We start from the raw sequence: 25374 nt of genomic DNA, 5'->3' as shown, positions 1-25374 counted from the left end.
AGCTTTAGGTCTTTGATCCATTTTGAGTTTATTTTGGTGAATGGTGAAAAACTATGGTCAATTTTCATTCTTTTACATGTGGCTTTCCAGTTTCCCCAGCACCATTTGTTGAAAAGACTTTCTTTTCTCCAGTGTATGCCCTCAGCTCCTTTGTCAAAGATTAGCTGTCCATAGATGTGTGGTTTTATTTCTGGGCTTTCCATTCTGTTCCATTGATCTGTGCACCTGTTTTTGTACCAGTACCATGCTGTTTTGATTACTGTAGCTTTGTAGTATGTTTTGAAGTCAGGGATTGTGATGCCTCCAGCTGTGTTGTTTTTTCTCAGGATTCCTTTAGCAATTTGGGGTCTTTTGTTGCCCCATATGAATTTTAGGATTCTTTGTTCTATTTCTGTAAAGAATGTCATTGGGATTCTGATTGGGATGGCGTTGAATCTGTAGATTGCTTTAGGTAGAATGGACATTTTAACTATGTTTATTCTTCCAATCCATGTGCATGGAATGTCTTTCCATCTCTTTATGTCCTCATCCATTTCTTTCAGAAAAGCCTTGTAATTTTCATTGTATAGGTCTTTCACTTCCTTAGTTCAATTCACCCAAGGTATTTTATTCTTTTTGTTGCAATTGTGAATGGTATTGTGTTCTTGAGTTCTTTTTCTGTTAGTTCGTTATTAGAGTATGGAAATGCTACTGATGTATGTAAATTGATTTTATACCCTGCAACTTTGCTGTAGTTGTTGATTACTTCTGAAAGTTTTCCAATGGATTCTTTGGGGTTTTCTATATATAAGATCATGTCGTCTGCAAACAGCGAGAGTTTCACTTCTTTCCCCCCTATTTGGATTGCTTTTATTCCTTTTTCTTGCCTGATTGCTCTGGCCAGGACCTCCAGAACTATGTTAAATAAGAGTGGTGACAGAGGCCATCCTTGTCTCGTTCTTGTTCTCAGAGGGATGGCGCTCAGTTTTTGCCTGTTGAGTATGATGTTGGCTGTGGGTTTGTCATATATGGCCTTTATTATCTTGAGGTAGTTCCCTTCTATCCCCATTTTGTTCAGAGTATTTATCATAAATGGCTGTTGGATCTTGTCAAATGCTTTCTCTGCATCTATTGAGATGGTCATGTGGTTTTTATTCCTCAGTTTGTTGATGTGGTGTATCACATTGACTGATTTGTGGATGTTGAACCATCCCTGTGTGCCTGGTATGAATCCCACTTGATCATGATGTATGATCCTTTTGATGAATTGCTGTATTCGGGTTGCCAAAATTTTGTTGAGGATTTTTGCATCTGTGTTCATGAGCGATATTGGCCTGTAGTTCTCCTTTTTCGTCCTGTCCTTGTCAGGCTTTGTTATCAGTGTGATGTTGGCCTCGTAGAATGTGTTAGGAAGTGTTCCATCCTCCCTAATTTTTTGGAATAGCTTGAAAAGGATAGGTATTAAATCCTCTCTGAAAGTTTGGTAGAATTCCCCAGGAAAGCCATCTGGTCCTGGGGTTTTATTCTTTGGGATGCTTTTGATTGCTGTTTCAATCTCTTTCCTTGTGCTTGGTCTGTTCAGATTGTCTGCTTCTTCTTGATTGAGCTTTGGGAGATTGTAGGAGTCCAAGAATTTATCCATTTCCTCTAGGTTATCCATTTTGCTGGCATATAGTTTTTCATAGTATTCTCTTATAATCCATTGTATTTCTGCGGAGTCTGTTGTTATTACTCCTCTTTCATTTCTGATTTTGTTTATTTGAGCTGTCTCCCTTTTTTTCTTTCTAAGTCTGGCTAGGGGTTTGTCAGTTTTATTTATCTTCTCAAAGAACCAGCTCTTTGTTTCATTGATCTTTTCTCCTGCCTTTTTTGTTTCCATAGCATTTATTTCTGTTCTGATTTTTATTATTTCTCTCCTTCTGCTGACTTTGGGCTTTGTTTGTTCTTCTTTCTCTATTCAGTTAGGTGTAGTTTGAGATTGCTGATTTGCGATTTTTCTTGTTTGTTAAGATGTGCCTGAATTGCAATGAATTTTCTTCTTAATACAGCTTTTGCTGCATCCCATATAAGTTGGTATGGCATGTTTTCATTTTCATTTGTCTCCAGGTATTTTTTGATTTCTTCTTTAATTTCCTCAATGATCCATTGCTTGTTCAATAGCATATTGTTTAGTCTCCACATCCTTGTGCCTTGCTCAGCTTTTTTCTTGTAATTAATTTCTAGCTTTATAGCATTATGATCAGAGAAGGTGCTTGTTATTACTTCAATTTTTTTAAATTTGTGGAGGCTTGCCTTGTTTCCCAACATATGGTCTATCCTTGAGAATGTTCCATGCGCACTTGAGAAGAATGTGTATTCTGCTGTTTTTGGATGGAGTTTTCTATATATGTCTATTAAGTCCAACTGTTTTAGCTTTTCGTTTAGCTCCACTGTTACTTTGTTGATTTTCTGTCTGGATGATCTGTCCATTGATGTGAGTGGGGTGTTGAGGTCCCCTACTATTATTGTGTTATTTTTGATATCTTCTTTTAGGTTTGTTAATAGTTGCTTTATGAACTTTGGTGCTCCTGTGTTGGGTGCATAGATATTTATAAGCGTTATTTCTTCTTGATGAAGTGTCCCTTTGATCATTATATATTGGCCCTCTATGTCTCTCTTTACCTGCCTTATCTTGAAGTCTGATTTGTCTGATATAAGTATTGCGACACCTGCTTTCTTTTGTTTGCTATTAGCTTGGAGTGTTATCTTCCACCCCTTCACTCTGAGCCTGTGTTTGTCTTTGGAGCTGAGGTGTGTTTCCTGGAGGCAACAAATTGTTGGATCTTGTTCTTTAATCCATTTTGCCACTCTGTCTTTTTATTCGAGAGGTCAGTCTGTTTACATTGAGGGTGAGTATTGATGCATGAGGGCTTAATGCTGTCATTCTGTTGCTCATTTTCCGGTTTTCCTGTGTTTCCTTTGTTTCTCGTCCTGTGTGTTTTAGCCTACCCATTGATTTCTGCAATTTCTTATGCTGGGTTTCTTAGACTTTTCCTTTTTTATGTTTTGTGTCTCTGTTCTGTTTTTTAGTTTAGTGGCTACCCTGAAGTTTCTATTCAGAATCTCATGTATAACATAGTCCATTTTCTGGTTGTCTCTTACTTCCTTAGCCTAGACTGTTTCAGTCCCTTTCCTCCTCCCCTCTTAAATTATTATTTTCATCTCTTATTCCAACTTGTGAGTTTGTGGTTAGAGTGATAAGATTATCTTTGCTTTGGTGATTTCCTTCCCTTTATCCTAATGCTATAGTTGAATATTTGCTATCCTATTCAGATTCTATTTGTCTCCCTACTCTGTGTTTTGTGACCCCTTACTCCCTTTTTTTTTTCAGGTATGAGAGCCTTCTTGAGGATTTCTTGTAGTGGAGGTCTTGTGACTACAAAGTCCCTTAGCTTTTGTTTGTCTGGAAAAGATTTAATTTCTCCCTCATATCTGAAGGATATTTTTGCTGGATAGAGTATTCTTGGCTGAAGATTTTTATCCTTTAAAGTTTTGAATATGTCACTCCAATCTCTCCTTGCTTGTAAGGTTTCTGTAGAGAAATCTGCTGAAAGTCTGGTGGAGGTTCCTTTGTAGGTTATTTTCTTCTGCCTTGCTGCCCTGAGTATTCTTTCTTTGTCATTCATTTTTGCTATTTTTACTACTATATGCCTTGCAGTAGGTCTTTTTACATTGACAAATCTAGGAGATCTGAAAGCTTCCTCCACACACATTTGTCTCTCAATCCCTGGATTTGGGAAGTTCCCTTCTGTTATTTCGTTCAGCACACTTTCTGCTCTATTTTTCTTTTCCACGCCTTTTTTTTTTCTTTCTGCTTTTTCTCCCCAAATCGCCCCAGTACATAGTTGTATATATTTTAGTTGTGGGTCCTTCTAGTTGTGGCACTTGGGATGCCACCTCAGCATGGCCTGATGAGCGGTGCCATGTCCGCACCCAGGATCCGAACCAGCGAAACCCTGGGCCGCCGCAGCAGAGCGTGCAAACTTAACCACTTGGCCATGGGGCCAGCCCCTATGAAGCCACTTTTCTTCTGGTTCCTCATCTGGGTGAGTGAAACCAGTAAGAACAAGTGATAGAGTGGCCTGAGGGAGCCTCCTCCCCTTTCTCTCTGAAATAAGTGCTTCTTGACTATAGGTGATAACCTCTTTCTCTCTTACATTCATGCTCCCCCCTCTCCCCTCCCCCTCCTCCTCCCTTCTCCCTCCCCTCCCCTTCCTTCCCCTCCCCCCTCTTTCCCTCTACCCTCTCTTTCCCTCTCCCCCACTTTTCTCCCTCCCCCCCACTTTTCTCCCTCCCCCCATCTCTGCCTCTTTCCCACTCCATCTCCCTTCCTGCCTCCCTCCTTTCCTCCTCTACCCTGGGCTACTCTTTCTCTGGTTTCTTTTTGGTCTTCTTCCATTTTTTTTTAAAAGATTGGCCCTGAGCTAACATCTGTTGCCAATCTTCCTCTCTCTTATTTCCTTCTCCCCAAAGCTCAGTACATAGTTGTATGTTCCACTTGTAGGTCCCTCTAGTTCCGCCGTGTGGGAGGCTCCCTCAGCATGGCCTGATGAGCAGTGCTATGTTCACATCCAGGATCTGAACCAGTGAAACCCTGGGCTGGGGAAGTGGGGTGGGAGAACTTAACCACTCGGCTGCGGGGCCAGCCCCAGGGTCTTGTTCCTGATTAGAACTTAGAGTAGCTCAGTGAAGTGGCTGTGGAGGCAGTAGAGGCAGTTCTCACCTTCCTTGAGGGACCCAGAAGATTCTCTCTGGCCTGTGAATGGCTGGGCTTTGCCTGGCTCTGAAAGTGCAATTAAAGCACAGTCTGTAGACCCTCCAGGCAAGAGTATACAACTCACTTCTCTGTTTCCACTCTGTCTTTGAGCAGATCACACCTCCAGAAACCTCAGTGCTTTGCTTAAGGTCCAGCAGACAGTGGACCCACTTGCCCCAAACTGAGATAACCTTCCCGCAAAAAACAGATCCTCCTGTGTTTCCTATGTCTGCTGACAGCCACTGCCTACCCTGGGCCCCCAGGTGGGACTCCTCAGAGTACTCTTCATCCCTCCCTTTCCCTCACCCCATAGTTCTGCTACTCCCCAAATATCTCTTTAATCTGGCCCCCTTGTTTATCCCTGCTGTCATTGCCTCTCTGTTGGGCTGTTTCCATGGTCTCTCTACCTGGGCCTCTGCTCTGCAGTCCCTGTATGCACTTTGCCCCTTGCCTGCTTTGGACCTCTGACTCCTTTGCCCAGAGGACACAGGCTCTTTGGGCCCTGCTCAACCTCTTCTGCAACCTCTGCCCTCCACACTCACCACCCATTAGCATGTCTGTGTGGGGCTCCAAACATGCTGCAAACATTCCCTGCCCTGCTCCTTGGCAGGTGGCACTTCTTGCCCTCAAGTGTCCTTCCTGCTTTTGACCCCCTGTGCAACCTTGACTGACCCCTTCCACCCTGATTGCATCTCTGTGATGACACTTGTCACCCTGCCTTCACATTTACCCAGCTGTGTCCTCACTGGGTTGTGAGCTCCTTGGGACGTGGACCACGTCATATTTTTTTTAAAGATTGATACCTGGGCTAACATCTATTGCCAATCTTCTTTTTTTTCCTCTTCTTATTCTCCCCCAAACCCTCCAGTACATAGTCGTATATTCTAGTTGTAGGTCCTTCTGGCTCTGCTATGTGGGACACTGCCTCAGCATGGCTTGATGAGTGGTGCTAGGTCCACCCCCAGGATCCGAACCAGCAAAACCCTGGGCTGCAGAAGCAGTCTGTGCAAACTTAACCACTCAGCCACAGGGCCAGCCCCTCGGACCATATTGCGCTCTCTCCCTTTGTTTTTTTCTTTTGAGGAAGATTAGCCCTGAGCTAATTACTGTCAATCCTCTCTTTTTGCTGAGGAAGACTGGCCCTGAGCTAACATCAGTGCCCATCTTCCTCTACTTTATATGTGGGACGCCCACCACAGCATGGCTTTTGCCAAGCAGTGCCATGTCCGCACCCGGGATCCAAACCGGTGAACCCTGGGCCCCCAAGAAGCAGAACATGTGAACTTAACCACTGTGCCACCAGGCCGGCCCCAGATCATGTCTTTTTATCACTACTCTCCTAGAGTGAGCACAGATGCACTTGGGCTGTGGGAGGAGGCTGGTCTTGCATTTGCTGTGCTTTGCCTCAGTGTGACGGCTTCAGTAAGCGGATGTGGTGTGGTTCTGGAACCAGTCTTAAGTCAGGTCCCCGCTGGCCTGGAGCCTGCCTTTGGTTAGGAATAGCCTTCAATTGGAGCTCAGCCTCCCCCCACTATCTTAACTATTGTGGCACTGATTGTGGTGGGGGCTCTGCCACCATCTTCTACCTGTAGAAGGAGTGATTGTCCCCCCCTTTCTGTATGTCAGGGCTCAGTGTCATTGAACCAACTGCTGGCTCACATTTGGTCATGGGAGGAAAGCTGCAGGGCTGTGGTTGGCTGTGAAGCAGTGTAGCTCAGTAGTTAAGAATGTGGACTCTGGAGCCACACTGTCTACATTTGTATCCTGGAAGCTGTGTTACCTGGAGCAAGACCCTTAACTGCTCTGTGCCTCAGTTTTCCCATTTGTAAAATGGAAGTGATACTAGTACCTAACTCATAAATGGATGGTTATGAGGATTAAATAATTCCTGTAAGTTTCTTAGAATAGTGCCTTATATAAAAAAAGGAGTATGTAAATGTTAGCTTTTGTTGTTTTTGAGAAAAGTATTTTTTTCCTACCTGAGGAAGGAAGTACCTATACATTTAAAATTCTTTTATGAATCTGGTATATCAGAGTAGAATCAGCTATTTTTCTCCCTGAGGAAGGGAGTACTGATGCATTTAAAGTTCTTTTATGAATGTTGTATGTCAGAGCGAAGTTAGGTGTAATCGATGTTTTTTCTCCAGTGCTTGTGTTTTCTGTATTTGAGTAGGCTTATTTAGTACACGTTAGCTGAAGTTGAATTATGGAGGATGAGGACAGCATAGCAACCAAAATCAAAATGTTGATGTTCCAAGTGTTTTCTTGTAGGTTGTACTGGCTCAGCAGGAGACCTCTAGGACTATCAGGGACAGAGGGCAACCACTCTGGGGGTCTCACTTGTCCCTGGGGGCAGATGGTAACAGAGAGTGCCTCTTACGTGAGGCTATGGTGCTCAGACTTTCCTGAGAGCATATGGGCCTGTCTTAGCTTGCATGGTCAGAGGCTTCTGTTGGAAGACGTGAAGTTTTGATGTTTACCTTTTGTAAGGTGTTTTTGGTCTCTTTAAGTGTGAAGCCAAGGAACAGGTGTGGCCCAAAGTAAGAATGTCAGAACCCTTGGTTGAATGGCTTGGGAGCATGGCAGGGTGATCTGCAGGCAGGTAAGTGTACCTGCAGCCCCACCCTCCCATCAGTGAGCTTGCAGCCATCCCTGGATTGGGGAAGCAGGGAGAAAAGGTGGGGAGTGTGGATAGAGAATGGGGTTTAGGCTGCACTCATGCTTGGGTGCCTTGAGGGGAACAAGGGTAGGACAGATCTTCCTTCTGTCTTATACCTTGGACAGGACCAGGGAGACTCAGGCTGTGTTGATAGGCAGCTCCATCTGCATCAGAGCTGGGTAGCTGATAACTTCCTCCTTGCCATTTTTGTGAAGGAGACAGCTCTTGTCTTGGTGTGGCATATATTACCTTAATTACTACACCCCCTCAAAGGAGAACCCAGGCCCATTGAGGCATACTTTCCTTGAATTGTTGGAAGAGAAGCAGCTGAAAGAACTACAGCTGGGGATTAGGGATGGGGACATATATCCTGAAGCAGATGGCTCCTGGCAACCAGGCCCTGGTGGGGGAGGCAGGAGAGGTGGCGGGCGAGGAGGGACTATCTGCTTTCCTTTCACAGGATGTTGTGTTCAAGTGAGCATCTTTTCCTACCCCTAGAGTTACCTGATCAAGCCTGCTATGAGTGGGCTGTTAAGAGCCTGCTCCCAGGAGTGTTTGTGTCCTGATCCCTCTGGCTGGGCCCTGCTTCTACTGGGTGGGACACATTCTGCAAATAGCTGATATTGCATATCTGCACATGCCATGGCAGAGCAACAGCAGATAGCAGAGATCAGGGCAGAACACCGGGAGTCCGTACCAGCTTCACAAGGGCAGAGGCTAGCCCCTGTTGGTAAATAATATGGTATTCAATGTCCTTCCTCCCTATCTTCCTAAGGGTACAGCACATGCAGTGTAACCTGTCTGTTCAGAGCAAATACCAATAGCAGGTGTCTTTGCACAGTGGCCATCTGAGATTACTGACATGTAGGTTTGTTTCCTGTAGTCTGGAAGTGCTGTTTGTACCTGCCAAACAGACTGTTTCTGTCCACTCCATGTAGGCTGGGGAACCTTGTTGCTCATAGCTGATGAGCCCTCACTGTGTCAACCATTAATCACCACCTCTCTTTGGGGCATCTTTCACCCTAGGATCTATAGTGCCTCACAGGGATTTGCCATAGGGCTGCTCAGTCCCAATCTCCATGAGGGAAGCCATGCTTCTCTCCAGCTGGGTGGGTTGAGCCATCGGGACCCCACTGGGTGTCTGGGTGTACCTCCTTCTGACCCTCACAGAGCACTTGGAAACAGGCCTCACCCCCCCTGGTATGATTGTAGGCGCCATAAAGGCCTCTCAAGTGAATACCAGCTGAGGCTGGTAAAGGGAAGAAGCCAACTGGTGATGACCCTGCCATTCAAGCCTGTAGGGTACCTCGAGGCAGCCTTGCCTGGGAAATGGAGCAGCCAGGAGATTCTCTGAAGCCACTGGAACAGCTGCTCAGGACCAGGGCTGTGGGAAGATAGGTTGGGGTTGTATGCCTGGTGCTGACCAACCCCTCGCTGCCTTTCTCACTCAGTTCTTTCTTTGTCTGAGATATCCTTGGGAAATGACCTGGATGAGAGTGGAGGGGTAGATATCCAGAAGCCTTGTAGCTCTGGCAACAGGTTCTACTGGGCAGTCCAGAACAGAGGGTGGTTTGGCAATTGGGCCCAAGGACCAGGTAGCTGGTTAAAGCCTCTGGTGGCTCATGTGGTGGTTAATGGTGTTGGTGCCACAGGATCCACCGTGGTCCCCACTGTGGAGCTTGTTTCATGTAAGAGGCCCTTTGCTTCCCTGATGTTCCTCCCTGGGCCAGCAGTGCCCTTGGTCCTACGGCCAGCCAGGCTCGTGCTCCTTTTCCATGGGCCTCTTCCCTCACCCATAGGGAGACATGTATTACCAAACATTCCGGGGCTGCTCAGCAGCCTTTTGAAGTGAGGCAACTGAGTCAGACATGGAAATTACTATTTCTGGGCTGGAGGATTTCTTGTCTACGATATCCTGTTTTCTTCTTCCAAATACCAGCTCCCACTTCTCTGTAGTACAGAGGTAAAAATTCTGAATTTACAACTGTATTTTATTTTTAAGATTTTATTTTTCCTTTTTCTCCCAGAGCCCCCTGGTACATAGTTGTGTATTTTTAGTTGTGGGTCCTTCTAGTCGTGGCATGTGGGATGCCCCCTCAGCATGGCTTAATGAGCGGTGCCATGTCCACGCCCAGGATCCGAACCAGTGAAATCCTGGGCCGCAGAAGCAGAGTGCGCGAACTTAACCACTCGGCCACGGGGCCGGCCCCTAAGACTGCATTTTTCAGGACAAGTTAAGTCCTTTGAGATAAGAGGTTTCATCAATAGCAGAAGGGCCAGTTCTGAAACCCAAGTTTGTCAGTCTTTGAAAACAGAGATTCTCTAGTGTCCTCTCAGTGTGGCTTGAGGCTGGGGCTGCATCAGGGTGGAGCTAAGTGGGGATCAGTTACTGCTCAGTCCCTTACTTCCCTAGTGCTGGACAGAAGTCTGTATCTAGGGGTCCTGGAAACACTGGAATACCATGCCTGAGCCTTCTTTTCGGAAGGGTTTTTTGCATGCCCATCCCAGGATCTGGTGATGTATGCAGTCACAGGCTCCCACATTACCAGGGGACACCCACCTATTGCCTTTCCCCAGAGGTTCAAAAGGAGCTCAGTGGGAAACAAGGAAAAGCCAAACCCAACCCCAGAGGAGAGATACCAAGACCTGGGAGTTGAGGTTGCTCCTCAGTTTTGCAGGACAGTGCCACCCCCTTTTCTTAGCCTGATTCAGCATGGATGGCAGACCCAGTCTGTCCTATGGGAGCCTGAGGTATAGGCAGGTAGCCCTACCAAATATGCCAAATGCTATTTGAACCATGTCCTAGCCAGACCCAACTAGACCCATCCTGGCTGCCCGTGACCCTTTCCTCGCCTTTAGGTATCTGTTTTTTGGGCGTTGGGGGGGGGGAATATGACCTCTGGAACTCCCCTTCATATACAGGTGCTAATTATATAGTTCCTCACCCTGCCCATGGCTTTTTTTTTTTTTTTTTTTTTTGAGGAAGATCCACCCTGAGCTAACATCTCCTGCCAATCCTCTTTTTGCTGAGGAAGGCTGGCCCTGAGCTAACATCCGTGCCCATCTTCCTCTACTTTATATGTGGGACGCCTACCACAGCATGGCTTACCAGGCGGTGCCTTGTCCGCATCCGGGATCTGAACCAGCGAACCCCAGGCCGCTGAAGCGGAATGTGTGCACCTAACCATTATGCCACCGGGCCGGCCCTGCCCATGGCTTTAAGCTGACACCTGGCGCTGTTGCAGTGTAGGGCCTGGTGCCCCTATGAGGGCAGGCTCCACATGGTGTCAGCCCATGGTGTCACCAGCTACCTTGTAGAAACAACCTTTTTTCCTGCCCTCTTTACTTTGGCTTCCATGCTGAGCCACCATGAAAAGAAGACTCCCAGGGCATCCCTGGCCCCTCTGGCCAAGAGCTCCCAGAGGCATCGCCTTAGGGTTGTCTTGATCCTATTCCTTGGTCTTATGGCTCAGGGTAACAGCTGTGTGAGTACTGTGACAGGCCTTCTATGATGCCAGCCCTCAGCATCTGCTGAATGAAAAACTCTAATCTTTTGCTTTCCCATTATCCATTGTCAAGCTGCTCCAGGCAGTGATCCTGTGAGATTTTTTTTAAGATATCTGAGGTTATGGGAAAGGCATCTCTCAGATGGGTTTCTGGAGAGGGATGGTTCTGAGTGAGAGACCAACCTTGAGAAACAGCCCTGCCATGAGGTTCCCCATGGCACATGTGCTCTCCACTGCAACCCTCACGCTCAGGAAGCACCCTGGGCAAGCCTGCTTAGCTCCTTCCCTCCATAACCAGCCTCAAGAGTGACATTCTGAGAGCTACTGGGCATGGCTGTTGAGCTCTGCCAAATACTCTGAAGGTCCGTGGCCTCCACAGGAAACGGGACAAGCAAGAGTGGAGCAGGCCTGGGGCTGCTATTGGTTGGCTCTTAGAAGAGGTGGTTGGTGATCAGCTCCACCTCTGCTTGTTCCCTCAGGCCAGAAGAGAGCAGGAAGTCTGAAGCGCCCAGGCCTGACCACTGAGCTGGTGTTAGAGATGGAGAAGGAAGGGAAACTCGCCAGTGTGTGCCTCCTGTGGACTGGTATTCCATGTCCATTCTCGTTTAATCCTTCCATCAACCTGAAAGAGAAGTTCAGCCAGGGGAACTCAGAGGGGCTAAGAAGTGATAGGGTTGGGATTCAAACCCAAGTCTCTCTGACCGCAAAGTCCAATGATGATTAGGACCCATTTGTTGGGGAGAGATGGCTGGTTTGGCGGCATAGAGGTCAGCGCTTAGGCCAGCTTTGTGAGAGAGACATAGGCTGGACTCTGTCCTGGTCAGCCTTGGGCCGGGACGAGAACTTAGCAGACAGGCACAGCACTAGCCCCCCTCCCACAGTTCTGTGCTAATGTGCTGATGGTGTGTAAATCTTTCCACTCAGCAGTAGGAGTCCTTTTCATTCCTAGCTCCACTGGGACTGAGGCCTTTGGTGTGTCCTGGCAGGTAAGAGTGGCAAAGAGTGGGCTCTTGGAGCAATCATGCTAGACTCTATGGTACCTCCGCCCCGCAGTGAGGAATCTCCCACCTCTGGGGCCCTTTAACCTGGGATGGCATCTGGGAGTGCTAAGATCATGAACCATTTCCTCAGCCACCCCCGCATTTCTGTGACTGAGACTTCCGCTCTGAGTGATGATGGAGGGGGAAGTGGGTGGTGCCAGAGCATCTGAACTGGGCACCTGGGGCCTCCTGGCCTGAATGTGGTTTGGCTTCTCCTTGCATCACTGGCATCTAATAGGTGTCTGACGTGGCAGAGGATAAGCTTTTCTGTGTGGGCGCCAGACTGGCTACCCATCAGTTCCCTCTGGGAGTGACAAGGCTTATTCTCTTTGGAAAGGGAAGAATGGTTATTTGGGTGGCACTCTCTGTGTAGACAGAGTGTTGTCCCCATCATACAGCCCTAGGCATCCTCTGAACCAGAGCCACTTGGATCTGATTCCCTATAGAGCCTGTGCCCCCTTGTTTTCTTCTGGCCCTTACATCCCACTGTCCTCTGAGACAGCTGACTTTGGCCCTGTGGTAAGGGTGACAGCTCTCATTCCTGAGCACATCATCTCTCACACCAGGCCCATCCAGCGAGAAGTGACTGCTCATGCTGGTGGGGCCTATGCTTAGGAAGTTGCTGACTTTGACTCCAGGACAGGAGTTGGGGGTAGTGGGGAAGGGCCTATTCTGAAGCAGAGGATGGTGGGACTAGACAGGCGGCTTGCTCAGGCAGAGGTATGGGAATGACCATAGCTGCTGGACCCTTTTAATGGGAAGGGGGACTTTGAATGTGGATTCTTCTAGAGCTGGCAGGGATGTTTGCATCACCTGCCGTGTTTCACAGAAGAAACTGAGCCCCAGAGAAGTTAAATGACTTCCCCAGAGGTAGAGCCAGGTCAGCAGCCCAGCTGCAGACCTCTTTCCAGGGCCCAGAAGTGCCTTCACCATCAGTCTCTATGAGTAGGGGTATGATGCAAAAAGACAGCTCTAATTTTCTTAAAAAGAAAAACAACAACAAAACTCCTCACAGGATTGCCCACGGGCAGTGTGTCACAACGAGGTCTGATCCATTGACAATCTTGTACTTCAGGTTTCCTGCCAGCCCTTGGCCACATTTGCCTTTTCGTTTCAACAAACTTTTCTTGAGTACCAGCTGTGGGCCACGTGTTATGCAGGGTGAACAAAAATATGCTTAGATGTGGTCCCTGTAGTTAGAGTACTTTGGTTGCTTCAGGGGAGAGACGCCTATCTTGTCAGCTTTGTCCACTAGACCTCAGGCAGGACAAACAGAGAAGCCAGGTCTTGGGGACTCTCAAATGCTGTCTGGGACTTTCTCTCTCTCTCTCTCTCTCTCTGTCTCTGTCTCTGTGTCTGTCTCTTGCCTCTGCTTTCTGCTTATTAGCTTTAGCCTGTTAAACTGGCTTTCTACACAAGGTTGGAATGATGGCAGCACAGAGCTTTGAGACCTGCTCTCCTCCTAGCTCCCTTGTAGAAAAATTCCAGGAAGATTTCTGATTGGTCCAGTTTGGGTCAGCCCAGCCCTGAGGGGGGATGGGTTACTGGGATTAGCAGTGTGCACTGGAGCCACAGAGTTGGCACAGGAGAAGAGCTACTTGTTAAGAGAAGGCGAGTGCTATCTCCTAAAGAAGGGGGCTGGCAGACCTGCCCTGGCACTCCTCATTCCCCTACCTGCTGTTTGTTTTTGCAGCCTTAGGAGAGGGGTGCCAGGAGGCTTTGTGCCCAGTCCCTTCTCATGGTTGATGGAACTTAGCCAGATACTGGTAGGCAGTAGTGTTGGTCAGGTCAGCCAAGCCTGGGGTCCAGAAACCTTGTTAGGGGTTACCTGAAGTTTTTTTCTGACGGAGCCCAGTGTTGAGGAACTCACGCTGTACTATTTTCAGAGCATCTTCGTCTTCCCTGCAATTGGATTCAGGCCCACCTCAGGAAGAAGGAGATAGTGGCTTCACCCTCAGGGGTATCTGCTTGGTGCTCACCTGAGTATCCCTCAAAGAAAGGAGAACTGAGTTTCTGAGAGTGTTATCTACAAGACGACAGGCCTTCATGCAGCTCTCAGTGCCTCAGTTTCCTCAACCCAAGATGGGGATGACCATGTCTGCTGATTGGTTAGGAGACTCAGAATCAGATTGTTTCTTACAAGTAGACACATAAGGTTCTTTGACAACGATGTCTAATTACTCCCTACTCATTTTGTAGAGGCGGGAACTAAGGTCTGAGGAGGTGAGTGAGTGGCTTCCCAGGGCTTACCATCTTGGAGGGACAGTGCTGTGACCAGGACCAGACTGCAGTGGCCCTTCAGGCCACACTGGCTGCCTTGGCACCCAAGGCTACAGTGTCTCTTTCTAACAGAGACCAAACCACCCTCTGTAGGACCCTAGCCTAAGACTGACAACAACAAAGAAACGTGCTACAAAATGTGCAATGGTGGCTAGGCCTTGGCGTTATGGTTTTTCTCCTTTCTGCCCAATTCCTCAAGAATGGCAATGGTAGTATCAGCTCCTTTCTGCTGTACGGCTTCTCAAGGCCTGGGAAGAAGGTTCATTGAGGGTGGGATAACTGAATCCATTTAGAGTAACTTTGTTCCCTTTAACATCTCCTCATCTGTTTTGGGCTTCTGGTGCCTTTCTTTTGTGTTTGTTCTGCCCTTTCTAGTCCTTGACTAGCCTGAATTTTTCTCCCAAAAGAAAAACAGAAAGCCATTGTATCAGGACAACACAGTAGGAAAATCCTCCAGTGACTTCATTTTAAGTTTTCTGTCCACACCACTGTTTAGTGAGTGTTCCCCATCACAGCCTTGCTGCCTCTGGGACAAGCTACAGTCATCTCACCTGCTTTGTATAGCCACCCGCCTGCTTGGATGTCTAATAAAACATCTCAAACTGAACATGTCCAAAAGACCTGCTCCTTCTGCACGTCTTCCCTGTTTGTTAGTAAATTGTCCAACCATCCACCCATGTGCCCAGGACAAAATTCTGGGAGTCGTCCTTGTTTCCTCTCATGCCATCAACACCCACTTTCAGTGAGTCCTGTCCACTCTACTCCAAGTCTTTCTTAAGTGTCACTCGGCTCCAGCCCCTCTGGCCACCCTTCTGTTTCTCAGACATGCTGAGCTCATTCCCTTTACCCCAAAGGTTCTTCCTTCTTATCCTCTCATTAGGCAGACCTCTGCTCAGGGGTCACCCCTCAGCAAGGACTAACTTGACTACTCCATCCTGGTCAGTCCTCATCCCTGCTCCCATTTCTAGCCCATCATCTGGCTTTGTTTTCTTCAGAGCACATTTTACCTACGAGAAGTTTTCTTGTTTGCTTATTGGGTTACTTGCATATTGTGTCTTCTCTACTCCTTTCACCCACTTTGTCAACTCCATGGAGTAGGCCTTTGTTAACTATTTGGTGGTAAGCTGATGATGTAGAGGATGGGAAAGAAGAACATTAGCCATAAACCCAGCTGTGGGAGCAGCTGCTGTTACTAAATGAAGTGTATAACAACATTCTGTTTTTAACCCCAAGCTGCCTTTCACACACATACATATATACCTTATATGTACACAGTCTTTTAATTGTGTTTGGAAAAAATATTGGCTATAAAATGATAGTTTAAATTGAAGATACATTATAGCTCTGTGATTTTCTTGGAAGAGCTTTTAACTTCATAGCACTTTGAGGAGCAAGAGACGGGGAGCTGAGGTGTTACTTGTGTGCACTGATCCTTGTAGATTCTTAGTAGCTTCTTTTATAGCCATAGGGGACTGTATTAGTGTCTTATTGCTGCTCTAACAATAGTAGTGGCTTAAAGTAATCATTTCACAGTTATGGAGGACGGAAGTCCCAAAATCAGGGTGCCAGCAGGACGGTGTTCTTTCTGGAGCCTCTAGAGGAGAATCTGTTCCCTTGCCTTTTCTAGCTTCTAGAGTCCATCTACATTCCTTGACTCATGGCCTCATCCTCCATCTTCAAGGCCAGCAGTGTAGCATCTTCCAATCTCTTTCTGTGTCCAGCATCACATCACCTTTTCTGACTTGATCCTCCTGTCTCCCTCTTATAAGGACCTTTGTCATTCCGTTGGGCCCCCCAGATAATCTAGGATAATCTTCCCATTTCAAGAGCCTTAATCTAATTACTTCTGCAAAATCTTTTTTACCATGTAAAGTAGCGTATTCACAGGGAATTAGGACATGTACATCTTTGTGAGGCCTTATTCAGTGTACCACAGGGACTGTGAATTTTCTTCCTTTGGGAAAAATCTATATAATCAATCAATCATTTGGAAATTGAAAAAAAACACCAGGAAAACTTACCTATTTTCTAGCCACACTGAAGTGATGGTGAATCCTGAATTGACTCTATTTTATGGTTTTTTAAAAAAATGGAATTTTTCAGTTTTTCTTTATAAGCTTAAAATCCATACTTATAGCTAGAGTTAAAAATCTAAAAACTCTGTAGTGGTTTTGTCAAAATAATTATATAGTTTATTTTTGAAGAAAAGTATTCAAAATACTTAAATTTTTATTTTAGGGCTTTGACAATGTAAACATGTATTGTTTTGGTGATGGTTATTGAGCTCCCATACATTGAAACAAAAATATCTCCCAGATATCCTTGAGTCACTAAGTAGGTAGTGCTTCTTCCAGGTGATTTTACTAGCTTTGATAAATCAGATGGCCACAGTATTATTAGGTTTTCTAGAGTATCTACTGCTTCAATCTGAGAAAGCAAAAAAGAACAAAGCCTTCCAGCTCATGCCTTGTATCTTCTAGACAGTAAAATCTGTGTAAAAGATGTGTCACACTGGATCTTACTTGTATGAAAAAGAGGTGGGCTGGTGGCTAGGACTAGTCACTGCACATGAACACACATACATGTGTTTGCACACACCTGTACCACCTTTCAGACTCTTGATGTGCTGGGCATTGGGGGAACTGGTGATGAGATTGTGTGGCCCTGCTCCAAGGAGCTTGTGGTCTTGGGGTGGGGGTAGGGGAACAGGGACAGTTCCAGGAACAGTGACTGGTGATTGGAGAGGCTCAGCAGGAATCAGGGATGGACCAGGGATGTGGGCAGTGTACTAGGAGAGGACCAAAGAATGTTATGGAAAACTTCAAGGGCCAAGCATTGGAACTGATCGTGATGTGCTGGCAAAAGGGAAGGACCCAGTGGGTATCAGCAGCTATGGGCATAGTTCTGAGAAGACCCATCAGAACAGCAAGCAGCCCTCCTTGAAGGATTCTTTGGGGAGAGCTGGAAGGGTCAGTAGCTTTACTGGACAGTGTTCCCCCACAGCCACATGGCCTTAAGAGGTGGTGATTAGTGGACTCAGCTTTAGGTAAGGTTGTGCTGGTCAAGCAGCATTGAGGAGAGCCCTATCTTTGTCCCTGCCATTCCAGACCCCTGGAGCAGAAGTTTGAGTTTCTAGCAGCTGCAGGGCACTATAGCAGAACAGCCCATCATGGGGGATTCCATGCTGAGAATCCCATTGGAATTCACGGGAAGCTCGTGGTGGGCATGTCTGGGGCCACCAAGCACAATCTGAGCTAGCCCTGGAGGGATGATTGTCGTTTTGCTCTTCACTGCTGTCCAGCTGGCCGCCCTTCATCTGTGGGCTTCTATAGACCAAGGGAGCTGCCAGGAGCCATAAGGCCTCCTGCATTGATGCCGGAGGAGAGGTTTTGCCTGTGATAGCCTCATCAGCCTGCCTCTCAGTGCACAAGTGGGCATCACTGTGCCCCAGAAGACCCATTTCCCTGAGGTCAAATGATTTGTGTACCCACCAGCAATAGAAAGGCCCCTACCACTCCTGGGCTTGGGGAGCTTAGAAGTTGGGTTGATGCCCGGAGCAGCGCCTTGTCCCTTGATCCAGGCACTCCCAATGTCTCTGGGGAATTGGGAAGGTAAGAATAGAGCCTGGCTCCAGGTCCAGGCCTTGGCCCTTCTGAAGCCAGTCCTGAACAGTTCTCACGCTAGTTTCCTTCTGATGCGGTGAAAAGATGCAGGGAGGGGAGCAGCAGGGCTCTGGGCCCTGTACCCATTAGCAAGAGCCATTCAGCTTTGGCCTGTTCCCCACTATGGTCTCTGGGAAATCTTTGCTTATCCAGAGCGTTCCTGGCTGAAAAGACCTGAAACCTCAGGCTACACAAGGCTTGGGATAGGTGCTGTGACCACGAGGGGCAACTTGCCCTTGAGGTCATAGGTCCAAACACAGGGCATAGTTTTGGCTCCAGAGTCTGGGCAGCTCCACCTCTCTAGTCATGCCCTCTGTCTTCCTTGCCAACCCCTGGTCCTGTCATCTATCTGTTCTCATCCCCACACCTTTGTTTCCAGCCTTCCCACACCCCCGCCTTCGCTCTGCCCACACATACACACATATACCGTGAGTGTTTGAGCCCTGCCTTCCTTTCTGAGCTACTCAGATCCTCATGCACCCTGCCTCAACTGACCTTTTTCTCCCAGAGAAGAGCTGCTTTTACCATGCCGCTTGGGAGTGGAGGGGTGTATTTAAGTGTGTTCTCATGAGCCTACTGCTTAGACCCCAAGGAGGCAGCAGAAGCTGAGAAAACTAACTGGGGGGGGCTGCCTTGGGGACCTGCCTGCCAGCCCATTGGCTTGCTTGCCATGGGCTTTTGGGCTCCACTGTGTTCCTTAGCAAGCAGGGAGGCAGGCCCCTCTGCAGCTCACACCCTCCTCTCCCACATGCATTAATGCCTTTACCTGTATTTCTCCCTCTTGGAATGCCCTTCTTTACACTTTTCCCTGTATAAAACCTGTACCCTTCAGAGATATCACTTCTGCTCTCACCATTTCTATTCAGCATTGTATTGGAGGTCCTAGTTAATGCAGTAAGGCAGGAAAAAGAAATAAAAGGCATGCAGAGTGGAAAGGAAGAAATACAACTGTCTTTATCCTCAGATGGTATATTAAAAAATCCTGAAGAATCTTCACAAAAGCTACCAGAACTAATTGGTGAGTTTAACACAGTTGCAGGATACCAGGTGAATATATAAAAATCAAATGTATGTGGTTGTGTGTTTAATAGCTTTATTGAGATCAAATTTACATACTATAAAATCCATCCATTTAAAGTGTACAATTCAATGGTTTTTAGCATAACAGAGTTGTGCAACCATCATCATAATCTAATTTTAGAATATTTTTATCACTCCCAAAAGAAACCTTGAGTTCATTCCCCTACCCACCAAATTAATTATATTTTTATATAATTGCAAGAAGCAATTGGAAATTTAAGTTTAAAAATAACGTTTATAAAAAATAAAAAATGACATACTTAGAGGTAAATTTGTCAAAACATTGTTGAGAGCAAGTAAAGAAGACCTAAATAAATGGAGAGATGTGCCATTTTCATGGATTGGAATAATCAATGTTGTTAAGCTATCTGTTCTCTCCAAATTAATCTATAGATTTAACATAATCCCAATTAAAATCCCAGCAGGCCTTTGAAAGAAACTATTAAGAAAATGAAAAGACAAGCCACAGACTAGGAGAAAATACATGGAAAACACATAAAATAATTTGTATCCAAAATATATCTAAAACCCTTACAGCTCAATAAGATTTACAAGCTAGGGCCTGGCCCCGTGGCTGAGTGGTTAAGTTCATGCGCTTTGCTTCAGCAGCCCAGGGTTCCCTGGTTTGGATTCTGTGTGCAGACTTACACACCACTCATCAAGCCATGCTGTGGCAGCATCCCACACGGAAGAACTAGAATGACTTACAATTAGGATAACAACTATGTACTGGGGCTTTGGAGAGAGAAAAAAAAAGAGGAAGATTGCCAACGGATGTTATTTCAGGGCCAATCTTCCTCACTAAAAAAACAAGAAAAGATTTACAACCCAATACAAAATGGATTAAAGATTTAAATAAACAATTCAATACTTTTTATAATAAACCAATGGTAAATAAGTATATGAAAAGATGCTCAACATCCTTGGTCATTGGGGAAATTCAAACTAAAGACACAGTGATATTAAAACCACTACATGCCTACTAAAATGGCTAAAAGAAGAAGAAAAAAACAAAAACAACTGTTACCAAGTGCCACTGAGAATGTGGAACTCGTACATTGCTGGTGGGAATTCAACACAATACGACCACTTTGGAAAACAGTTCGACAGTTTGTTATCAAGTTAAACATATACTTATCTTCTGACCTAGCAATACCACTTCTAAGTATTTGTAGAATAGAAATGAAAACATATGTCCATGCAAAGACCTGTACACAAAATTTATTGGTTTTATTCATAATAGTCAAAAATTGGAAACAACTTTTTTTTTTTAAAGATTTTATTTTTTCCTTTTTCTCCCCAAAGCCCCCCGGTACACAGTTGTATATTCTTCATTGTGGGTCCTTCTAGTTGTGGCGTGTGGGCCGCTGCCTCAGCGTGGTTTGATGAGCAGTGCCATGTCCGCGCCCAGGATTCAAACCAATGAAACACTGGGCCGCCTGCAGCGGAGCGCGCGAACTTAACCACTCGGCCACGGGGCCAGCCCCTGGAAACAACTTAAATGTCACCAGCTGGTGAATAGATAAACTGTGGTATATCCATATAATGGAGTACTATTCAATAAAAAGAAATGAAATGGGGCCAGCCCCGTGGCCAAGTGGTTAAGTTCGCACGCTCCGCTTTGGTGGCCCAGGGTTTCACCAGTTCGGATCCTGGGTCTGGACATGGCACCACTTGTCAGGCCATGCTGAGGTGGCGTCCCACATGCCACAACCAGAAGGACCACAACTAGAATATACAGCTATGTACTGAGGGGCTTTGGGGAGAAGAAGAAGAAATAAAAATAATTTTAAAAACGATAAAAAAAGAAAAAGAAATGAAATACTGGTACACCTAACCATATGGATGTATCTCAAATGTGTTATGCTAAGTGAAAGAAGCCAGAAACAAGATGCTCCATATTCTGTGACTCCATTTATGTGACATTCTGGAAAAGGCAAAATCATAGGCACAGATCGGATCAGTGTTGCCAGGGACTGCGGGTTGGTGGAGTGAGACTGACTGCACAGAGGCATGAGGCAACCTTTTTGGAATGATGGAAATGTGTATCTTGATTGTGGTGGTGGTAACATTTGTTAACATTTTTTAAAACTTATTGAACTGTGGTTAAAAAGGGAGAATCTTATTAATGTAAATTATACTTCAATTAAAAAAAGTTTATAAAAACCCACCATGATACACCTCAGAGCTCAGTTCACATCCCCTCTCCTTCACAAGGCTTTCCCTGACCACCTCCTTGTTATATGGCCTTCTGGTAAGCCCCTTCCAGGTCAAGCATAGTTTTGGTTCCTGTTAGGCACAGCTAAGGCTCCTTCTTTAATGGAGCTGCCTCACCTCCTCAGAGATGGTGACTTGCTGGATTCACTGCTTTTTTGGCATGGCCAGGACCTGTCCATAGCTGGCTCTGTGAGAGGCCAGGAGTGCTGACTGAGGCGGTGGCAGGCTGTGGAGAGGGGCTCAGGCCTGGCTGGGCTCGTGTGACTGTCTGGCTTCTCTCTCAAGTACCTCTACTCAGCTATTGCTGATCTCTTCCCTCACAGGTTGGGACAAACATTCCTATGGTTACCACGGTGATGATGGGCATTCCTTCTGCTCTTCAGGGACTGGCCAGCCCTATGGTCCCACTTTCACTACAGGAGATGTAATTGGCTGCTGCGTCAACCTCATCAACGGCACCTGCTTCTACACCAAGAATGGCCACAGCCTAGGTGAGTGCATAGGTGACCTTAGAGGGGCTGCCCTCTGGAGCCACGTTGGTTGATAAGAGGGCCAAAGGAAAGCCTTGAAGCCAAACAGTGTTACAGAGCCTCTGCTGAGCTCTGGGGAACTGCAGTAATTTCCAGGCATTGGAGCCCTACAAGGTGAAGGGAGGGTAGCAAGGGCACCCTCTTTGTTAATCCATCCATTCAGCAGCATTTATCAAGTCCAGGTTAGTTGTTGAGAGAGCAGCAGTGTCTTGGTCATGACCCTGGCCTGTGTGGCACTTGTTGGAACAGGGTTTGGGATTGGTGAGAAGTTTGAGGGGCCCAAGTATGTATTTGGTAGTGGTTTTCATGCCTGCAGCCTAGGCCCAGACTTTGGCTGTCCCTCTGACACTCAGAGTGCTGGTTGCTATGGAGCTGCAGTGAGGGATGCTCTAGTACAGGAGATAAACAGACATGCTGGAGTCAGATGGGGCCAGGTGTCTTATGGCCTTTTCATGGTTAATGAACAGCATCCTTGACAGAGGTACATTTAAAAAGGTCCCTTTGGTGCAACTGCGAAAGATGGGCTGGATTAAGGGCCAAGGGAAGAGGTAGGTGGCCGGAGGCAAGGCACTAGTGATGGGTAGGCAGGCAGGAAGTAGGGGACAGGCTTGACAGAGGCTCAGAGGTGGCCCAGCAGGGATTAGTGGCAGATCAGGTGCATGAGCAAGAAGGGAAGATGGGAAAGTGGTGGGATTAGTGGTGCTGTCAACCAGGATCAGGAACCCAGGAGAAGCAGCAATCAGTGAATGATGATCGGAGCCCTGGAGAATCCCTTGGAGGAGTAATTCAGTACACGTGAAGAAATTTAGGATTAGAACTTGAGGTAGAAGGGCCGGCCCCGTGGCCGAGTGGTTAAGTTAGCACACTCCGTTTTGGCGGCCTGGGGTTTTCCTGGTTCAGGTCGGAGGCGCGGATATGGTACCGCTCATCAGGTCATACTGAGGAGGCGTCCCCACGTAGCACAACTGGAGGTACTCACAACTAAAATATCCAACTATGTACTGAGGAGCTTTGGGGAGGAGAAGAAGAAGAAAAACAAAAAGATTGGCAACAGATGTTAGCTCAGGTGCCAATCTTTAAAAAAAAAAAACCTTGAGCTAGAGAGGAACTTTGGCTATTCTGATGCTATACTCTACTAGGGCTCACTACTATTTGGCCCTCGAGTGAGAGGTATCCTTGGCCAAAGTGGCCCTGAGGTGGCACCTAACTGCTGGGCCTGCCTTCCTGGCTTGGTAGAGGGCTCTGATCTAGCAGAACCCTACCAGCCACACCGGCCACAGGCCTTGCCAGGAAAGGGAGTTGGGCATTTTACTAGGAACCCAACTCCTAGGAGGCCTGCTTTCCCTGGCTTGAGGGGCGGTAAAAAGTGGCTGCCAATCCCTAGTGCCCCTCTGTGGCTTCTCCGGGAGATGAGCCCAGGCAAAATCAGGAAACTTGAGTGGAAATTGGGTTTATTGGTAGCTGGGGCTGAGTGACCAGGAGCCAGCATTCCTCAACAGGACAGTCAGGTGCCATGGCCCAGAATAGGCAGCTGAGAGCATAGCACAGACACCACTGAGCTGACCCAGATGCACATCCAGAGAAATCCTCCTCTGAATTCCATGTCGTGTAGCTACAGTTCCTGGTATCCAGCTCGTGAGGAGCTTTGCAGCTAGAGGGTGGGGCCAAGGTCTCAAGATGGTTCCTTACTCCCTGCTCTGCTGTCTGACTCCAGCTATCCAGGGTCTTGGTCTTCATGCTGTTAGAGTCCCAGGGGCCACTGTTGTGGGTTCTCACTCTTTACCCAAGCCCCCTTCACCTGTTCCTCTTCAGTCAGGCCCAATCCTGCCCCTCTGCTCTGGATACCTTCCATCCTCACATCCCTCCATCTGGCCTACACTTTACTCAGAGCACAGCACATGCCATGTGACGCAAGGTTTGGGGCATACCCTGTTTCCCCCTCTGCACCTACACCTTCCTCCTTAGGACCCTAAATGTGTGCTGGGGCCCATGAGCTCTTTGTCAGTGAGGTCCCCAGGTCCCATGGAGGAAGCTCACAGCCACCCCAACGTCAACCCAAACCCTTACACTGTTTTTAAAAATTCATCTCCATAGTGCATGCTTTTTATAGACCCCATGCAAGACTTCACACATCTTATAATTAAACTTCATTTATATTGCCTCTTCCCGGCCTTCTTGCTTGATCTTCTTGCTTGTTCTATCTCAAATATTTGGTCTCCTTTTCAGCATTGTATTAACCTAAAATTTGTCAAACATGTTTATATGTGTTTTTATCAAGATAGTGATTAAAAGTATTGGAAGAGAACAAGGCTGAGATTTGAACCCTTCAGCCTACAGTTGAGCTTATCTAGGTAGACACCAGCCATTTAAGAATCACTTGGTTATGTTAGTTTGAAACTCATGTTTTTCTATCTTGTCCATAAGGATATTACTGAAAAATGGATATGGTCTGTCCCCTGCATTTTCTAGATCACAAAATTTAGTGGAAAAGCAATGAACGTGGAGTGTAGACTATCTGGTGAATCTTCTGATGACCCTGTTTCCTTTTCACATGCCAGCTTATCAATAATGTGCTTCAGAATCTCACCCGGGATCAATAAGCTAATCACTGCTCTTTAACCTTAGAATCCTACCCTTCCCCTTTAGAAAAGAGGAATGATGTTTCCTGCCTCTGGTCTCCTAGTTCCTTTCCTTTGCTCCATTGTTCCTCTGTTATAGCACTCGCCCTATGTGTCATTGGTCAGTTGTCTATGCAAGTATTAGTTGCATGTCTCTCTTGCTGGAGTCGGTAGCACTTTGAGGGCTAGGCTTGCAGCTGTTTCTCTAGTGCCTATGACAGGCCTGACTCCTGGGAGGTCTCAGCAGATACTCGATGGAAGGATGAATGAGTGAGTGAATGGAGACAGGAGACTGACGTCTCATCCACAAGTGGTCCATGCACTTGCAGAATCATTTTTATATAGCTCTGTGCTCTCTCACAGGCTCTTTATACCTTCAGCCTCTCTGAGCCCTGACCTATGTGTGTTTAGCTCAGGAAGCTTCTTATCAACAGGTTTGGCTGTCCTGTTTGCATCCTGGATCTTTGCCTGGACCTTCTTCTAATTGGCCAACCCAGATATTCCTGTCACAGTGGCCTTGCAGAGGCTCCCAGAGATCTACACGGTTGGGGGGAGCAGTGTTGCCCTGTCCAGTGCAATAGAGGGTGGAGTAGCCTCTTTCCTCATCCTCCTGGAAGCACCTCAAGGCCTTGTCCTTCCTGAGTGCCATTGTGAGGTACAGCCAGGCAAGCCGGGTAGGTTATACCCTACCCAGAATTGTGGTAATTGCCTCACTCTGTGGCACAACTGCAGCTGGCTTGTACCTAGACCTCAGTTTGTGAAGCAGCTTTCACAGAGTATCTCAGTCTCATCTTTCTTTCTTGAGGTGTCAGGGTTAGTGTTACCCCATTTTTTCAGGTGGGTTCAGAAAGGTTAGGTAACTTCCCAAAGGTCCCACTACAGATAACTAATAGAACCTGGACTCACCCTTCCTCCAGGGTTCTGTGGGCCTCCTCAAGGAGCCAGGGAATGCAGCAGCAGCAGCCTGGTGAGGCAAGATCCGTGAAGGCAGCTCCTGTGTAGACCTGG

The 25374-nt window shown here is 46.8% G+C and overlaps 1 protein-coding gene across 1 annotated transcript in view; it reads left to right on the top strand.

The window, feature by feature from the left end:
- Positions 1 to 25374, top strand: part of RANBP10 (RAN binding protein 10) — a 65948-nt gene that overhangs the window by 29333 nt on the left and 11241 nt on the right. The window contains exon 4 of the mRNA XM_014827688.2: positions 21542 to 21709. Within this exon, the coding sequence (XP_014683174.2) occupies positions 21542 to 21709 (168 nt within the window). The remainder of the gene's footprint in view (positions 1 to 21541; positions 21710 to 25374) is intronic.

This window comes from Equus asinus, chromosome 28, assembly GCF_041296235.1.
Source record: "Equus asinus isolate D_3611 breed Donkey chromosome 28, EquAss-T2T_v2, whole genome shotgun sequence".
Taxonomy (NCBI): Eukaryota; Metazoa; Chordata; class Mammalia; order Perissodactyla; family Equidae; genus Equus; species Equus asinus.
Note: the sequence above shows the minus strand (reverse complement) of the source record. Positions and strands in the feature narration are given on the sequence as shown.